The sequence below is a fragment of the Pipistrellus hanaki genome, assembly GCF_964339955.1.
Source record: "Pipistrellus hanaki genome assembly, chromosome: 11".
NCBI lineage: Eukaryota > Metazoa > Chordata > Mammalia > Chiroptera > Vespertilionidae > Pipistrellus > Pipistrellus hanaki.
In genome coordinates this window covers 56442952-56460672 of record NC_140513.1, presented here as the reverse complement: position 1 = coordinate 56460672, position 17721 = coordinate 56442952, and the positions used below count along the sequence as shown (strand labels likewise).

The following is a 17721-nucleotide window of genomic DNA, read 5'->3' as shown; positions in this document are numbered from 1 at the left end:
CTGCTCCTCTCCTGAACCAGGACCCAAGTGTAAGTGGTTTCCCAAGTTGTCAATGCTGACAGCAAAAGTTTATTTTGTCTAAGTAGGTGGAGGAATTAGTTATCCAATGCATTCATTTTACCTCCATAGGCCAAAAAAATGTTATTTTTGCAGTACAGCTTCTATTTTTCTATTTTTATTTAAATTATTGAATACCTGTAATGCTCAAAATTTCTGAGCTTTGCACAGGAGATTCAATGACGACATCTCTCAGTAGAAATTTGTAGGACAGAAGCTGATGAACTTCAGCTGTTCATTCAGTCTGAGCGATTTCTATTGGGCTTCTCTGTTCCTCCCTCTCTGTGTCATGCTCAGGGTGCAAGACAGTGAGGCTCAGGCCACTAAGTCAGGGAGAAACCATCTTCTTTCCTTTATTTATTCATGGTGCTTCATTTTAAATGTAAATAACCACATAGTCATTACATTGTGGTTCATTGAGCATCATCTGTCTTGGACCTGTCATTATTTCATCCTGAGGTTAATACAAAAGGAAGTAAGGAAAAGAAAGGGACTTCACCATTTTTTCTCTATAATTATCAGGACTTCAGACTTTTTAGTTCTCATTTCAACTTTCCCAGAAAGCAAAATTAACAGTTGTTTGTGGGCAAAAATGAAACAAATAGAATTCTGTATGTCATAAAAGTGAGAGAAGGGAAGTGACAAAGTGTAAGTTGGCAGAATTCCCTGTAGCCAAGTAGGGTCCCTGGTGCTGAGGCAGAGGGAGGATGCAGCCAGCCCTGAGCTACACCAATGCAGGGATGGGCTGCCTCTGCCAGAGGCTCAAAGAACAGGACCTCCTGGGCCAGTGACCAGCCGAGTCACTTTCCTGTCATTTAATGCTCATGGGAGCAGCTCTGAGGACTGAAGGGAAGACTCACAGCAACCAACCATCAAGATACTAGCAACCCCAACCCCCATCTCATTAATAAGTCCCCTTAGGCAATGATAGCACTGAGCTGGGAGGGTGGGGTGATAAAGGATGCCAAGCTCCACTTTAAATGCCCCAATGGATTGCTCTCCACTGTTTTGTATGACAACACAGGTGTGCTTGAGTCCATTCAACTGACTCAGTTTAAATCCCCAATGAAAATAGTCAACATTCCTTTTAAATAGTTTTATGGGAGTAGAATTTTCTGACAATTGAAACAACTTTGTCGCTGGTACTGAAGTAACCTCAATATGGAACCAAATTATAATTTTTTCCTCCGTTCCAATTCTAAACTGTCCCCTGTGCTGGGGAGACTGCTGTTGGCCACACACTTCTCTGTGGGAGAGCTCTGCTCTCAGCATCCACTTCCATCTTCTCCCCCTGGGAACCAGAATGATCTGCAGAAACAGGTGACTCAGTGCAGACCCTTCCCCTTGTTCCCCTCCTGAGGGCCTGCTTGTTCCAGTCCAGGCTTTACCTGTCTCTGTTCTCACACTGCTGCTGACTTCCATCTCTTCCTGCTCCTAGGTGTGCTCTGTCTGTTTTTGAGCAGATGAGAGTCTTGCACTGATGCAGCCTCCTCCTGGTGGAATCAGAGGGGGCACAGCCTAAACAGAGGCACGATGAGCTCCTGGATTCTGTCCCAAGTCGTGTGTGGACCTGGCTCCATGCCTTGACTGCGTTTCTGTGTGAGACTGCACATCAGGGTCTGACAGCTGCAGCCCAGGAGTCAGCTGGCAGGGAGGGTGGAGCCTTAGCCACCTTTACTCTCTGGCCCTTCATCCTGGAAATCCTCAGCTGCTTCCAGCTGGTGCTACACCCCGATCCTTCACAGCACATCTGTGGGCATCGGGCTTCCCTTCTCAGGCTTTGGGTATAATGTAAGGTCCTGCTTCTTTGCAGGGGCTGTAGGAGGCCCAGCCCTCGAGCCCTGCTGCTCTGTCTTCCAATAATTTCTAATATTTAATAACCTTGGAATATGAAACAGGGTATGGCTACAGAGATTTTCAGGGCAAGAGGACAATATGGAGCCTAATTATATGTTTTTTCACCCTGGAAATATAATGAAGAACAACACCAACCCAAAAACAAACAAACCACAAAGGTACAGTGTGAGGGATAAACAACACCAAAAATGGAAGGAATCATTATATATGAAAGCTGTTGGGCAGTCTTAAAGAAGAGCCCAGTGAATCCATAATACGCCCTTGTAGTTTTTCTCCTACATGGTCCCTCCCACAGGGTGTGGAGGAAGAGAGAAATGCAAGGGACAAAAATAGGGTGACATGTCCTTTAGAGCCCTTTAAACTATCAATTGGAAAAAGCCATCTAAAGATTGAGAGCATAACCTGAGGCAAAGATTTGAGAGATCCCTGCTACCCGAGCAATTCACACACACTTCCTGATTAACTTCTCCACCCTTAATACCTCTCATTGTACCCAAATAGATACTCCTGGGGCTGTACATTGGCAACAATTATACTCTCTGAAATTCCTTTAAGTATTCCTCCCTCTTACTCTTCAGTTAAGGCGGTGGTTGGCAAACTCATTAGTCAACAGAGCCAAATATCAACAGTACAACGATTGAAATTTCTTTTGAGAGCCAAGTTTTTAAAACTTAAACTTCTTCTCACGCCACTTCTTCAACATAGACTTGCCCAGGCCGTGGTATTTTGTGGAAGAGCCACACTCAAGGGGCCAAAGAGCCGCATGTGGCTCTGGAGCCTCGGTTTGCCGACCGCGGAGTTATGGTGAAAGGGATGACAGTGGAGTCATTACTCCAAGTGATAGTAAGAATTTTCTCCTAATTATAAAGTCAAACAAGGAGATCTGAACGTCGGAATGAATTTTTAAAACTGCCAACTTACTTTTGAGAGTTAACTCACCTTCAAACTGATTCCCTTGCTTCTCTACATCCCGAGAGGCAGGCTCTAAGCCTCCAAATGGACTAAAGGACTATCTAGGGGGTGACGATGCTGGAGGCTCTGGCCAGCTGGGCAGCCTGCAGGCAGAAACACATTCTAGCTAGTTAGACTGTGGTTCCCATACACCCAAGTTCCGTGTCCCATTAGGGCACATAATGGGGTCAACCATGGACACATAAATAAATGGAACAATAAATTGATATTTCTCTTTCTCTGTTCCTTCCTCTCTAAAATCAATACTTTTTCTTTCTTCTTCCTTCCTTCCTTCCTTCCTTCCTTCCTTCCTTCCTTCCTTCCTTCCTTCCTTCCTTCCTTCTTTCCTTCTTTCCTTCCTTCCTTCCTTCCTTCCTTCCTTCCTTCCTTCCTTCCTTCCTTCCTTTCTTTCTTTCTTTCTTTCTTTCTTTCTTTTTTTAAAGAAAAGTAAGTGTGGATAAAAATAAAGACCCACATGCTAACTTGACTAGTTGGGGGAAGGCCTGAATGGCAGTTTTGCAAACTCAAAGACCTAAAGTAACCGCAAAGGATGGTCTGAAATTAAAACTTTAACTAAAAGCAGTTTATAGTGGGTAGTCATGTCCTAGGCCAGTGTATTCCCTGACAAAGGTCAATCTTTACCTTAGCTGAGCCTTTTTTTTTTTTGAGATAACATGCCAGTGAAATGTCAGGATAACTTGTAACTTCCCTTTTTCTGGACCCCTCAGGGCACAACCAAATGAGCAGGACAGAGACCATAAATTCCTTCATCATTACGATGTTAATTATTGACTGTTAACTATCCTGTACCCACCTGGGTAAAAGAAGTATGTTTATCATTTTACTTTTTATTCAATCCCAGAAATTTCCTCCCACCTTTGCTTTCTCCAGACTTCCTAATCTATCACCAGTGGATTTCAGGTAACCCTCTAACTTCTCCTCCTTTGATTATAGTGTATAAAGCAAGGTGAGAAGCTGCCATCTTCTGGAGCATTATCCCAATACATGGAGATTCTGCTTCCTGACAATTGTCCATAGTTTGGCTCAAATAAACTGACAAAAATTCTTTATAGGTTTTAATTTTAATTTAATTTAATTTAATTTTATCTTATTTATGTTAACAAATGACATTCTGACTGCTTCTCTCCATATAGGTACTCACTGCTCAAAGAGTGCAGGCCCTGCCTGAACTGGGTATATTTTCCTTCTTTAAGAAACAAAAGCTAAGAAAGTGGGCTTAGTCAAGTATGGGGGCCAGTTCTTTCCAGGATTGGGCTCTGTGTAGCTTGAAGAAGTGTGTGGAAGGGACCAGATTGTTTTGCATAGACAAAGGAGCCAGCTCTCTGGTGGATGTCTTTGTCTATTTGAACCAATAGGTGGCTCTCTTCCCATGTAAATTTTTAAATAATTCAGAGTACCAAAATGGATCTGGTTTATAGCTACAGCTATGGTTAGTTAATCATTGCAACAGGGACATTCCTCAGTTTCAAATGCATTCGTCAGAAGGAAAAAAAATAGTCTCTTCTATAGGAGTTTCTGAAAAACCTAGAACTTTCACTCAACTTTGCTTTTATTTGGTAGTTTTTGTACTCTTAAAGGGAAACCACAAGGGAACAGGAAACAGCTGTGTGAATGGGGGTGCGGGTGAAGGAGAAGTAAAGAGGGAGAGCACGCTGGGAATTTCTACATTGAAGAGGAAGGAACCCATTGTGATTGGGAATAGAAGAACATGATTTAGAAAAGCCAGGAGAGAAGGCCTAAGTGTGCCAGGTATCACTAATCAATATTTTTTCACTTCAGTTTAGGAGACTAACTTCTCTTCCAAATAATGATGCAAGCCACAATTTCCTAACTGAATATATGTCAGATTTATCTTACATTTTAATATTGATTATATTTTAATCTTGTCCACAACACTTCCCAGAATTTTGTTTTTAATCCTCACCTGAGGATATGTTTATAGATGAGAGAGAGAAAGAGAGAGAAAAAGAAAGAGAAAGAGGACATCTATGTGAGAGAGAAACATCAATCTGTTCCCTTTCCTACCATCTGTTAGGGTCGCCTAAGGAGGAACGTAGGAGGCTAAAAGGGGTAAAGAATTATGAATTAATTAGGTCATCTGGGTAAGATTTGGTGCTGAAACATAAGGGGGTTGCACGGGGATGGGGAGCTATCACCTTGGCTTCAGTTTGCTACTCAGGTAGCAGTAGGCAGTGGCAGCTCATCCTGGGCTTACCTCCGAATTCTACTTGGGTGACTAGATTGTGGGCCTCGATCAGGCCTCCCTCCCTTATGGACCCTCCTGAACCAGCCGAGGAGGACCCCAGATCGGGAATCTCTCTTTTTCCATTGTTGACCTTTCATCCTACACTGACCAATCTTCTCTGGGTTAGTGACGCTTCACAATTTTCTTCATCTCGAGTCTTCTGCCCACTCTCTCTCACTGACTTCTCAAAAGTCCTAGCGCTAGACCAGAAGACTCCTCAGCCATTTGGCTTTGGATCCTTCTGGGTTGGGGACACCCAGTCCAGAGGGTCACCTCTCATTTCTCATGGTGATTTGTTTAGCCCTAAACAGTCACCTTTGGTGTTGTGGTCTGTCACTCACATTTCTCTCTCATGTGCCACGCTACACTCCCTCTGCACACTCACAGGGGAGATCATGCCCAACCACATCATTTTGTTTTGTAACACTGGCCACAATATAAACTAGAGAATTAGTCTTAATGGCCTGAAAATGACACTTTTAATTTTAACACATTGCATAATTTAGATAATTGCTGTCACTGCAATGGAAAAAAAGTCAGAGATTCCTACTGCCAGGCCTTTTTCCCCCTTCAGTCCCAATCCTCTCTCTTGGTCCTGCTCTACCCATCAGATCTTTCTCCTTCAGAAAAAAACATTATACACCTGACACTTCTGATTCTGAATCTACTCTTGACCCAGCAGACCACTGACCTCCACACCCACTCCATCACCTGCAGTAGATTCCCAAAATCCAGACCCTCCTAACCAGCAACCACCTTCTCCCTGGCCCCTGAGAGCCCAAATCCCAAGAATGCGAGCTCCCAAACAGCCTTTTCCCATCTAACACTTGCTCTTGGGCCACCCAAAGACCTCCTTCCTCAACAGCCACTTCTATTTCTGTCCCAATTCTACCCCTGAGGGAGGCAGAAGGAACTGAGGGTATTATCTGGGTACACACCCATTTTCCATGTCTGACTTCCTACACATTGAGAGGCATTTCAGGTCTTTCCCCACCAACACAACCACTGTTACTAAGAAATTTGAGCCAAGTTAATGAAATCACTCAGGGCCCCGATGAAAAGCCAGCTCTCTTCCTCTCCCGACTCATGAAGGCCTTACATAAATTTACCACCTTAGAGCCCATGTCCCCGAGGGAACCCTTCTTCTGAACACCCATTTTATATCCCAATCAGCCCCCAACATACGCCGCAAACTTTGAAAAATAGACACAGGTCCAAAACCCCTCAAAAATATATTGTTAACCTATCCTTTAAGATCTTTAATAATTGAAATGAGGAGGCCTAAATCCAAAACATCAGGCCAAGGCTGAGGCCCAGAAGGAGGCCTTCCAGCTCCTAGTCACTGCTCGCATGAACCCCAAACGAAGTGCTGGTCCTCCAACCAAGAGTAAGTCAGGAGCCCATGCTTCAAATGCAACAAGGAAGGACACTAAGCCACGTCCTGTTCAAACCCGAAACCCCCTCCCCTCACCTGTGCCCTGCCCAAGGTGTGGAAGGGAAGGCCACTGGAAATCAGATTGTAGTCTGGCCCCTCCAGGTCAGACTGTGGCCAGTCCAGCAAGGCCACCATCTGGGTCCGGTTTGGAGCTCCCAGACCTCCTGGGACTGGCCACTGAAGACTGAAGTTTCCCAGGCCCTGAGAGGGCCCCACAGACTTACATCACCAGGACAGAGCCTTGGGTAAGGATTGTGCTGGCAGGTAAGCTAATCTCCCTTTTAATTGACACTGGAGCCACTTATTCTGCCCTCTTCGAATCCACTGAGACCCTTGTCCCCTCCTCAGTCTCTGTTATGGTGGTTGTTGGCTTTGTCTCACAGCCATTAGCCACCTCACCTCTATACTGCATCTTACTAAATACCCCCATTCGCTCTTTTCTAGTTCTACTTCAATGCCCGTACCGCGCATCCCCTCATAAAACCCAGGTGTCCCGAGTGACAGTCACCTACTTCAGTTTCACTCTCATCCCACAAAGCCACGCCATTCCTTAGTCTATAAACACCTTATCTCTTCCACGACTGTCCCCTCTTCTAAACAAGAAATACTCTCCTTTCTTGGATGGCTGTTCTCGCCTCTGACTTACCAAGTTCAGGCTTCTCGCAAAGCTCCTCTATGACATGACATGGCGAAGGGACCTCCTCACTGAGCCTTTAGATCTCAAGGCCAGCATTCTCAGCCCTTTAATGCTCTGAAAATTGTTCTGACCTCAGCGCCTTCTCACTCCCCTACCCGCTTCCCAGAGAACGGCTTTCGTTACTACAAAACTATGAACGATTACTTAGCAGTCCAGTTACTACTATCAGAAGCTGAATTCACTATCATCCAAACCTTAGCACATTATCTCTAAGAAAAAAATGTGGCAGTTTTTTAAAATTAAATTTTATTAAATTTTTTTATTGATTAAGGTATTACATATCTGTCCTTATTTCCCCATTACACCCCACCTCCCATTTCATGTCCCCACCTGCCTGTTGTCTATGTCCATTGATTAGGCTTATATGCATGTATATAAGGCCTTTGGTTGATCTCTCCCCATTACCCCCACTCTCCCCTACCTTCCCTGAGGTTTGACATTCTGATTGATGTTTCTCTGTCTCTGGATCTATTTTTTGTTCATCAGTTTGTGTTGTTCATTATATTCTACAAATGAGTGAGATCATGTGATATTTATCTTTCTCTGCCTGGCTTATTTCACTTCGCATATTGCTCTCCATCTCCATCCATGTTGTTGCAAATGGTAAGAACTCCTTTTTTACCTCAGCACAGTATTCCATTGTGTAGCAGTTTTAAATTCAAACATCTAGAGGGAGGCCTCGGAACAGGCTGCTGGGCCTGCTCCCTCCTCACCCCCATCCCCCACCACTGCCTTTTCTCCAGTTTCATATGCGTATGCATAATTTTTCAAAGTCTTTTGTAACTTAAAGGCTTTGGAGATTTGTTGGGTTAGTGATACCTTATTTTCCGGCGTATAAGACGACCCCCTAATTTTACAGTTAAAACATAGGTTTAGGCCTATATTCGCTGTGTAAGACTACCCCCCACTTCCGAGGCAACACCAGTTCTTTCTTTAATAGACTCTGGCCAGAGAGGCGGTCTATTAAAGAAAGAACTGGTGTTGCCTCGGAAGTGGGGGGTAGTCTTACACAGCGAATATAGGCCTAAACCTATGTTTTAACTGTAAAATTAGGGGGTCATCTTATACGCCGGAAAATATGGTAATACTGAATCATTGATTGCTAGACACATTTTAATTCACCTGCTCTTAGTTTTTATTATAGAAGCTCTCTAGTACTTTGTTGAAAGTATATTTTCTTTAAATAAGAGTGTGTTTAATGTGTGTTCATAAATGTAATGCTGATTGTTTACTTTTTGGCTAAAGCTGCTTATTTGCCAATGAGTAGAAGGTTTGTGTTGTCCAGTGAGCCAGCACCTAATCACCTCTGATGCCCAAAGGGACCTCTTCTCTCTTAGTAAGCTAAAGCAGCACCCCCTAGGCTCTCTCCTGTTGCTTAAGTCCTTATATCTGAGCCTAGACTTTCTTTATTTTCACTGCTCATTCACAGTCCTTGACACTATCATTGAAAGCCTCAACAGGTCTTCCTGCTTGGTATTCAGGAACCTTTCTCCTCTTTTCTAACCTCCTTAAAATTCATACACTGCAAAGGACACTGAGTCAGGAATGATCCCGTAATACAGGGAAATAACAAAGCAGACCAGGAAGCCAAGGCAGTGGCTCAGAGGAAGCCCCTGTCTCCCTAACTCTTAGCTATTCCTCATATAACACCCAGATACACTCCAGAGGAACTTCAGCCCCTAGTAGCTCTCGGGGCCACTCAGGAAGATCTGTGGTTAAAATTTTAGGGAAAATATATCCTTCCCTAGGGACAGGCCCATGATATCTTACAGGCTATTTACAATTCCCTACATATACGATAAGACCGCTTTACAACTCCTAAAACCTCTCATCACACGTTCTAGCCTAGCCTCCCTACTGCAAGATATCACCAAAACCTGTTCTACTTGTTACTCAGTATCTCCCCAGTTAAGGGGCCAAATTTCTGGATAAGACTGGTGAATTAACATGACCCCTAATAAAACACACACACACACACACACACACACACACACACACACACACACACAAATATCTGTTAACCTTAGTAGATACCTTCTCAGGCTGGGTAGAAGCATTCCCCAGAAGGTCTGAAAAGTCCTCTGAGGTCACTCAAGGTCTCATTCAGCATATCGTTCCCAGATTCAGCCTACCCACCTCATTACAATCAGATAATGGACCTGCTTTCATATCTCAAATAGCTCAACAGGTCTCTTCCACTCTGAACTTACATCCCCCTACTAGCCCCAATCTTCAGGCAAGGTAGAAAAGGCAAATTCCTTAATTAAGTCTCGCCTAACTAAATTAATTCTTGAAACTAAAGAACCTTAACCTACTCTCCTACCTCTAGTCTTTAAGCACATAAGGGCAATGCCCCCATGCACCCTCCTTTCTTAATCCCTTTAAACTCATAAATGAGAGACCCTTGTTATTAGGAAACTTCCCTTCTGCAGAGACCTCTCTCAGAGACCATGTCCCCATTTTAAACATCATCTTACAATTACTGAAGATACATGCTAAATCAGGTCCTCCCTCGACCTTTTACAGGAGACCCCCCCTACTCGTCCTAAAGGAAATCCATCAATAATTTACATCCCTGATGGCAAGGTCCTTACCAAGTACTCTTAACTACCCCAACTGCGGCTAAACTATCAGGACATACCTCAAAGTTCCACCTTTCTAGGAATAGATAGGTTAAAACCTATCTCAGGAATATCTCCATCACATGAGCTGGAGTCCTCTAAGTATTACAGCCACCTGATCGGGCCAACCAGACGTTGCCTTACTTGCATCCCAGAAGAGGACAAATGAGTGAGCACCCCTGCAGGTGCTTCCTATGTACTCTAATAACCCTGACTTCCCCAAAGCCCACCTCCTCTCCCAATACAAATCCTCCAGGTCCTAGCTACTGCCACTTCTCCCGTTGCATCAATATTCTTACCTTTCTATGGGACGCTCTTCTACAAAGGGACTTGGATTATTCCTGAGATGAGATTTCCTTCTTTCTAGATCCCAAACATACCCTTTCCCCCTCCCCCTTCGGGACAATCCTGACCCTAGAAGTGTGAATTAGCTCTCCTTCTCATCCTATTCCAGCTCTCCTCCCCTGTACCCATGAGGAACTTTCTCACCTCCACTCATCTCAAATGAACACTTAACCTTACCCATTCCCTCCTTAGCCAGGAATCGCTGGCTCTGCCTTTCCCTCTCCTCTTCAGCGTATTCCACCATCTCTATACCAATCAAGAGATGGAATCAGGCAAAAATCACTCTGGCTTATACAAAGGAAAAGGAAACTATATTTCTCAAAAATGCAGACACCCTACTAGGTAATTATCCTACAGCTCAGGCAAATTAATCCTCCCTTCTTTTCTGTACTTATATTCTATCTCTTTCTAAGGTAGCTATTTCCTCCTCCCCGTCACAGGTCCTATCACTCTACACACCTCACTAGTTGCCCAAGCCCCTGTATGCTTTACAAGGTCACGGGGCAATATAACAACAGACCATTTCCCATCATCAGCTTGCAACACCAAGAACTGCCGAACTGCCATTGGTCCCAATGGGTTGACTACCAGATATTCCCAGAAGACAATGGTTATTTTCTACAGAAAGTTGATTTTACGTCTTATGCAACCATCCAGGCCCGCAGCCTCAACTGCTACTTTCTTTCCCTTCCCTTTCTCTTTTCCCTTGGATAACAGCCCATTCTAGCATTCCTACCCACTTTCACTGTAATAAAATTTCAACCACTCATGTCACCTCTTATTGGGAGCGCCATGGCGACCACACTCTCAGCTTGGAGCACAGAACCAGGAAAAGGAACCTCATACCCTTTAGTCTACCTCTTCTCTCTATACCATTTAGCTTACCTCTATGATCAGGGATTCTTCTTCCTCTGTGGGGAAAACACATATATCGGTCTCTCCAGCAACTGGACAGGAACCTGTACTCTCATCTCTCTCTCGCCCAATATATATATGTAGTCTCCAATAATCAGTCTTTATCTGTCCCCATAACCCACCTATCTGACAAAAGGGAAATTAAGATAATTCCTCTCCTAATAACCCTAAGCATCACAAAAAGATTGGAATTGGCATAGGGGACCTAACCACTGCTCATCCTATTTTGAAATCCTGTCTAGGGACCTACAAGGAAGCTCTAGATGTCTAGCAAGAGGCAAAACTGGGAAAACAAGAACCTCACCCCCAGGGTAACCTATCCTCCCCTTTCATATCACTAGTGAGGCAATTTACACCCCTCATTCTTTCCCTCCTAAAATTAACGTCTAGGCCTCAGTTGTATTTCAGCTCCAGGCCCAGAAAAGCAGCAAAACCAGACAAGTGACGCTGTGACAGCAACAGGATAATCTTTTACCTCCCAAGCCACTCAATAGGACCATTTTCTGAGACTTCACCAAATCTCTTGAGAAAATCATGCTGCTGTGACCCCTCATCCAGCTGACTACTAGCTAAGTCCATCTCCCTGTGGTCTCGTTGACACCCCCTCAGCAGGAAGTAAATACAGAAGATATGACCTTTGTCCATAGTCCATAAGACAAAAAGGCTGGACATAGAGGTAAGTTGAAAGGTATAGAGAGAAGAGGTAGACGAAAGGGTACGAGGTTCCTCTTCCTGGATCTGTGCTCCAAGCTGAGAGGGTGGTCGCCATGGCGCTACCAATAGGGGGCGACAGATGAGTGGTTGAGATTTTATTGCAGTGAAAGTGGGAGGGAATGCTAGAATGGGCTGTTATCCAAGGAACTTATCTTTAGGCCACTTCACAATGGACATTATACTTGGTTACACCACATTCCACTTGCTAAGACGATTATCTCTCCCCTTCGGAGTTTCCTGGAATGCATACTTGCACTGAGAATTCTCCTCCCAGAAAAACCCCACCTAGAATCTTTTAAAAAATCTCCTCCTATTTGAGGGCTCAGCATTTCTGGTATCTAGATGACCTAATAAATTCACAATTCTCTACTTCTTTTGGCATCATGCTTTCCTCCTAGAGTTGCCATTTACTGGGGAAGCTCAGCAGGTGCACCCCAGAGTGCTGAAGAAAATGCAATCAAAGCTCCACATGGCTTGTCTATGCTTAGCCAAATGTGGACCAGATTACTGTATGTTACACCAACCCTAAAGTCAACAATCATTCCTTATGTTCAGATTCTCAGCCTATAATTTGCAAATATTTTATTTATTCTTTATGATTTCCATTGTGGCCACGAGTAAAGTTGTGTCAGTTTTCCAGAAGAGGAATTGAAAATCTGACGTCATTTAAATTCAGGGGCTACAGACAGATGTTGTCAGAAAGTGAAATTTTCCATTAAGGAGTCTCAAGTTCTACTAAGAAAGCCACACAACATGGCCTACTGACTTAAGAATATTTTTTCCCTGGGCAGAATACATTTAAAAGCAAAAATTAAAAAACAAACAAATGAAAGTTCCATATTGACTTTTTTGAGGAAACTCCATACTGTTTTCCATAATGGTTGCACCAGTCTGCATTCCCCCAGAGATGTACTAGGGTTCCCTTTTCTTCACAACTTCACCAGCACTTGTCTTTCCTGATTTGTTGATGGTAGCCATTCTGACAAGTATGAGGTGACACCTCATTGTTGTTTTAATTTGCATCTCTCTGATGATCAGGGACTTTGAGCATCTTTTCATATGTCTCTTGGGCATCTGTATGTCCTATTTGGAGAAGTGTCTATTTAGGTCCTTTGCCCATTTTTTAATGGGATTGTTTGTCTTTCTTTTGTTAAGTTGTATGAGTTCCTCATATATGTTGGATAGTAACCCTTTATCAGATATATCATTGGCAAATATACATCTCCCACACATTGGGCTCCCTTTTTGTTTTTTTGATGATTTCTTTTGCTGTCCAGAACATTTTTATTTTGATATAGTTGCATTTGTTTATTTTTGCCTTAATTTCCTTTGCCCTAGGAGACTTATCTTTAAATATATTGCTATGATAGGTGTCTGGGATTTTGCTTCCTATTCCTTTTTCTAGCATTTTATGGTTTCATGACTGACATGTAAGTCTTTTATCCTATTTGAGATTATTCCAGTGTATGGTGTAAGTTGGTGATCTAGTCATTTCTCTGCATCTATCTACCCAATTTTCCCAACACCATTTATTAAAGAGACTGCCTTGACTTCATTGTATACTCTTCCCTCCTTTATCAAATATTAATTGAGCATAATGGATTGGGTCCATTTCTTGGGTCTCTGTTCTGTTTCATTGATCTATATATCTACATGTTCTGGTGTCAGTACCAGGTTGTTAAGATTACAGTGGCTTTGCAGTACAACTTGATATCTGGTATTATGTTCCCTCCAACTTTGTTCTTTCTCAAGATTGCTGCAGCTATTTAGGATTTGTTTTGGTTCCATACAAATTTTTGGAGTGTTTGTTCTAGGTTTTTGAAATATGTCATTGGTATTTAATAGACATTGCATTGAATCTATACATTGCTCAGGTCCCAGTTCGTTGTCTCACAAAATCAAAGAAATTAATTCCTGGACAAAGACACCAGCAAAAGCAAAGTCATATTATAGAAAAGCTCCTGCTGCAGGGAGGGCACCCAACTGGTCAGCCTGCCTACAAAGGATTTGACAAACGTAGAGCTCCCACTCAACTTTACTCTCTGTTGGCTTTTACTGTGAGTAGAAATCATGAAGCTGAAACCACAGCAGAAGCAGAGCACAGAAGAAGTCTGGAGAGCAGACAGATTATCTGGGAGAGGGAAATAATTCAGTAAAGTTGGGCCCAGAGAGAGTGGGGGGAAGAGTATAGGTGCCAGGAACAGCCACCAAATACCATATAGCATTTCCACTCCACTCTAGATGACTCCGCTCAGATATTTCTATGCACTGCTCCTTGCTCATGGAATACAAATCAATTACAACTCAGATATACCTACTGAACATTTCCCATACTTTCTAGGCCTCTATCAATTCCAATCTTTTCCAGATTTTGATAGACATTTTCTGAGAAGTCATGGGCCTATTCTATAGGACTTAATAGACAAACAAGTATTATGTTGAAGTAGACCTATGTAAAAAATATAAGGATTTAGGTGTTCAGAATAAAAGAACTCAGGAAGTTTTTTTGATAAGAATTTAATAAATAAAGCAGAATACAAATTTAATGGCAAAAAAGTAAACATGTTTTGTAAATTATAATACAACTGAGGCAAATATTAGTTATATAAATATATAAATATGATAACATAAAACAATAAATACTAAATAAGCAAAGAAACAATAAATAAATGAATAAATAAATAACATTGCCACAATAACATACCAGGGACTGATATCCCAGGAGCTAAATTTCATACCATTTCCATGATTAATACCTTGACATCAGATTTGCTGAATAAAACGTAATAAATTCTGTGACTAAGGCTGACCCAAGAGCCTTTGACTTGACCCAATACATATGTGCAAACATGATGTGGCACATTCATCAGTGAGAATCCTTTCAAGGTGACCTCAGGTCTCCATCCTTATTTCTCAGCATTTCTTGCAAGGCTCTTGTTGAGGAGAAGGACCTCACGATTTCCACTCTGACAACTTCCCAGGCGCAGTCACTGTATTGCTTCTCCTTCAGGTAGAGACGGATGCCCTGGAAGTACCCCTTCAAGGCCAGGGGAGGGCCCTGCGTGGCCTGGGCAGGTCCCTCCTCTCCCATCTCCTGCTCCCAACAGGTGTCCAGGTCTTTCAGCTGCCGATGGAGTCCTGTGCGCAGCTGGTCCACGAGGGTCGTGTTCCAGGAGACAGAGGAGTTCTCTGTGGCCAGGAGGTCGGAGATCTGCTGGAGCATCTGGTGGAGGACAGAGATGGCCTGGGCCTTCTGGACCTGGCTGCCATCCACCGCTGCCCGGGGGAATTGGAAGTGCTGTCTGTCCTTCAGGCAGAAGAGAGGGGAGATGGTATTCATTTCTCTCAGAAGCACTAAGTTCTCCTTGCTGAGCAGGACATGGTCCTCAAGCAGGTCACAGCCCAGAGCTCCAGCGGGGCCAGAGCTGAGCAGCACCAGGGCTGTGAGCAGAGAGAGCAGGAGGGCCATGGGCAGAGGAGGGTGCTGCTGGCCTGGCTGAGCTGGGCGTCTGGTGAACAACCTTGGGTCAGAAGTTCTCCAATGACCTTCTTTCTAGGCAGGGCCCTTAAATAGGGAACACCACAATTTTCATTTTCTAAGCATTTCTTTCCCCTTTCACTTCCTTTTTTTGTTTTCATTTAATTTAGGTGTTCTAAGATGATGTCATCAATCTACACTACTACAATCAATTTCACCATACACTCTAAGATGTGCCATAAAAGTGGATACTTAGTTGTCAAATGAGAAATTTCTTTGTCCTCAAGTCAAAGTGTAGGTAGGTGTGTAACTTCTCACGCAGGTATATGCTCACGTATATAAGTATACTGCATCAATATTGCTCTTCTTTGTATTAGAAATAAAAGTTTGCCTTTACTCTGGACATCATGGGCATCACCTCCTTTCTGTGGGTTTGTGTATATTGTCAGGTACTCACCAGACCATGTTTGGTAAATAAACTCTTTAGAACCAAGGACTGAGTTTTGTTCACTGTTTTATGCACAACAGGTATGAGGTTTTCAGTGATTGCATTTCGGGGATGTCTCTCTTCTAGAACCCATTCCTCCTGCAGGGCCATGTGGTTATGCTTCACGAGGGACACTGGGTCAGGACTTCTGTAGACATTGCCATTTCCTTCCATCATTTGTAACTGGTTGTTAGTGCTCCTCAGGCTGTGCCGATACCCCCAGCAGAAATCTGGGTTCTTTGCTGGTGGGTGTAAGTGTGGAGATTTTCATCACAAGATAGTAATATTTTCCCAGCACCACCCCATTCAGAAGGTTGATATTAGCTCTAGTACATTTTGCCTCTGGAGTGACAGTGTCCTCAATATAACTCTCCTGGACCCCCCCGTGAGGGCATGCTCACCCCATCCTGCAGTCCTTGGAATTCTCCCCTGGAGGAAGGGCTTGGGTCTCTGTTGACAAAAGAACCTGTCAGAATCCTCCTGCTTCCCAGGGGAGTGTTTGTGTGAAGGACCCTTGTCATCAGTGGTACCTCCTCCTGAGCCAGGACCCAGGAGCCAGTGGTGTCCACAGCCCTAAACTCTGACAGCAAACGTTTGTATTGTCTAAGTAGGTGGAGGCATTACTTATGCAATTGCAATCATTTATCTTCAGTGGGCTTTTCAATTCCCTCATCTATTGATGGGCCCTTGGGCTGTTTCCAGATCTGAGCTTTGTAAATTGTGCTGCTATGATCATAGGGGTGCATAAACTCTTCTTGATTAGCATTTTGGGTTTCTAAGGATATATTCCTAGAAGTGGGATCACTGGGTCAAATGGCATTTCCATTTTTAATATTTTTTTTGTGTGTGTAAACTCCACACTATTTTTCATAATGGTTGTAGTAGTCTCCATTCCCACCAGCAGTGTACTAAAGTTCTATTTTCTCCTCATCCTCACCAGCACTTGTAATTTGTTGATAATAATTATTCTGACAAGTGTGATGTGATATGTCATTGTTGTTTTAATTTGCATCTCTGATGATCAGTGACTTTGAGCATCTTTTCATATGTCTCTTGGGCATCTGTATGTCCTGTTTGGAGAAGTGTCTATTTAGGTCTTTGCCCATTTTTTAATGGGATTGTTTGTCTTTCTTTGGTTAAGTTGTATGAGCTCCCTATAGATTTTGGATAGAACCCTTTATCAGATGTATCATGGGCAAATATGTTCTCCCACACACTGGGCTCCCTGTTCATTTTGTTGATGGTTTCTTTTGCTGTGCAGAGCTCTTTAATTTGATGTAGTCACATTTGTTTATTTTCTTAATGTCCTTTGCCCTTGAAGTTGTGCCACAAACATATTGCTCTGAGCGTTGTCAGAGGTTCTGCTGCCTATGTTCCTTCTAGGATTGTTATGGTTTTCATGTTTCACATTTAAACTTTTTATCCATTTTGAGTTTATTTTTCTGTGTAGTGTGAATTGGTGGTCCAATTTCTTTTTATGTTGTGCTAGTGTAGTTTTTAATTGTCCAAGTCTCTACTTAAATTATGGATCACTTTATGCTCAAAACATCTGAGGTGGGCACAGGAGATTCAATGATGATGTCTCTTAGTGGAAATTTGTAGGACAGAAACTGGTGAACTTCAGCTGCTCAGTCGGTCTGTGCGTTTCTATTGGGCTTCTCTGTTCCTCCCTCTGTCTCATGCTCAGTATGCAGGGCAGTGAGGCTCAGACCAGTAAGTCAGGTACAAATAGCCTTCTTCATGGTGCTTCCTTTTGCATGTAAATAACCACAGAGTCATTACAGTGGTTTCCTAGGCATAGTCTGTCTTGCTCTTCTGTCATTATATATATAAATAAATTTAATTTTTAAAATAAATTTGTATTGATTTTAGAGATGACGGGTGAGAAAAAGAGAGAC

At 43.0% G+C, this 17721-nt stretch overlaps 1 protein-coding gene across 1 annotated transcript; it reads right to left on the bottom strand.

Annotated features, from left to right (window-relative positions):
• Positions 1 to 14739: 14739 nt before the first annotated feature.
• LOC311629740 (interferon omega-2-like) lies at positions 14740 to 15354 on the bottom strand (the record flags this gene model as incomplete). The annotated part of the gene is made up of 1 exon (XM_084898129.1): positions 14740 to 15354. The coding sequence occupies exon 1, from the start codon at positions 15325 to 15327 to the stop codon at positions 14740 to 14742; it is 588 nt and encodes a 195-aa protein (XP_084754255.1). The 5' UTR covers positions 15328 to 15354.
• Between the last annotated feature and the right edge of the window lie 2367 nt (positions 15355 to 17721).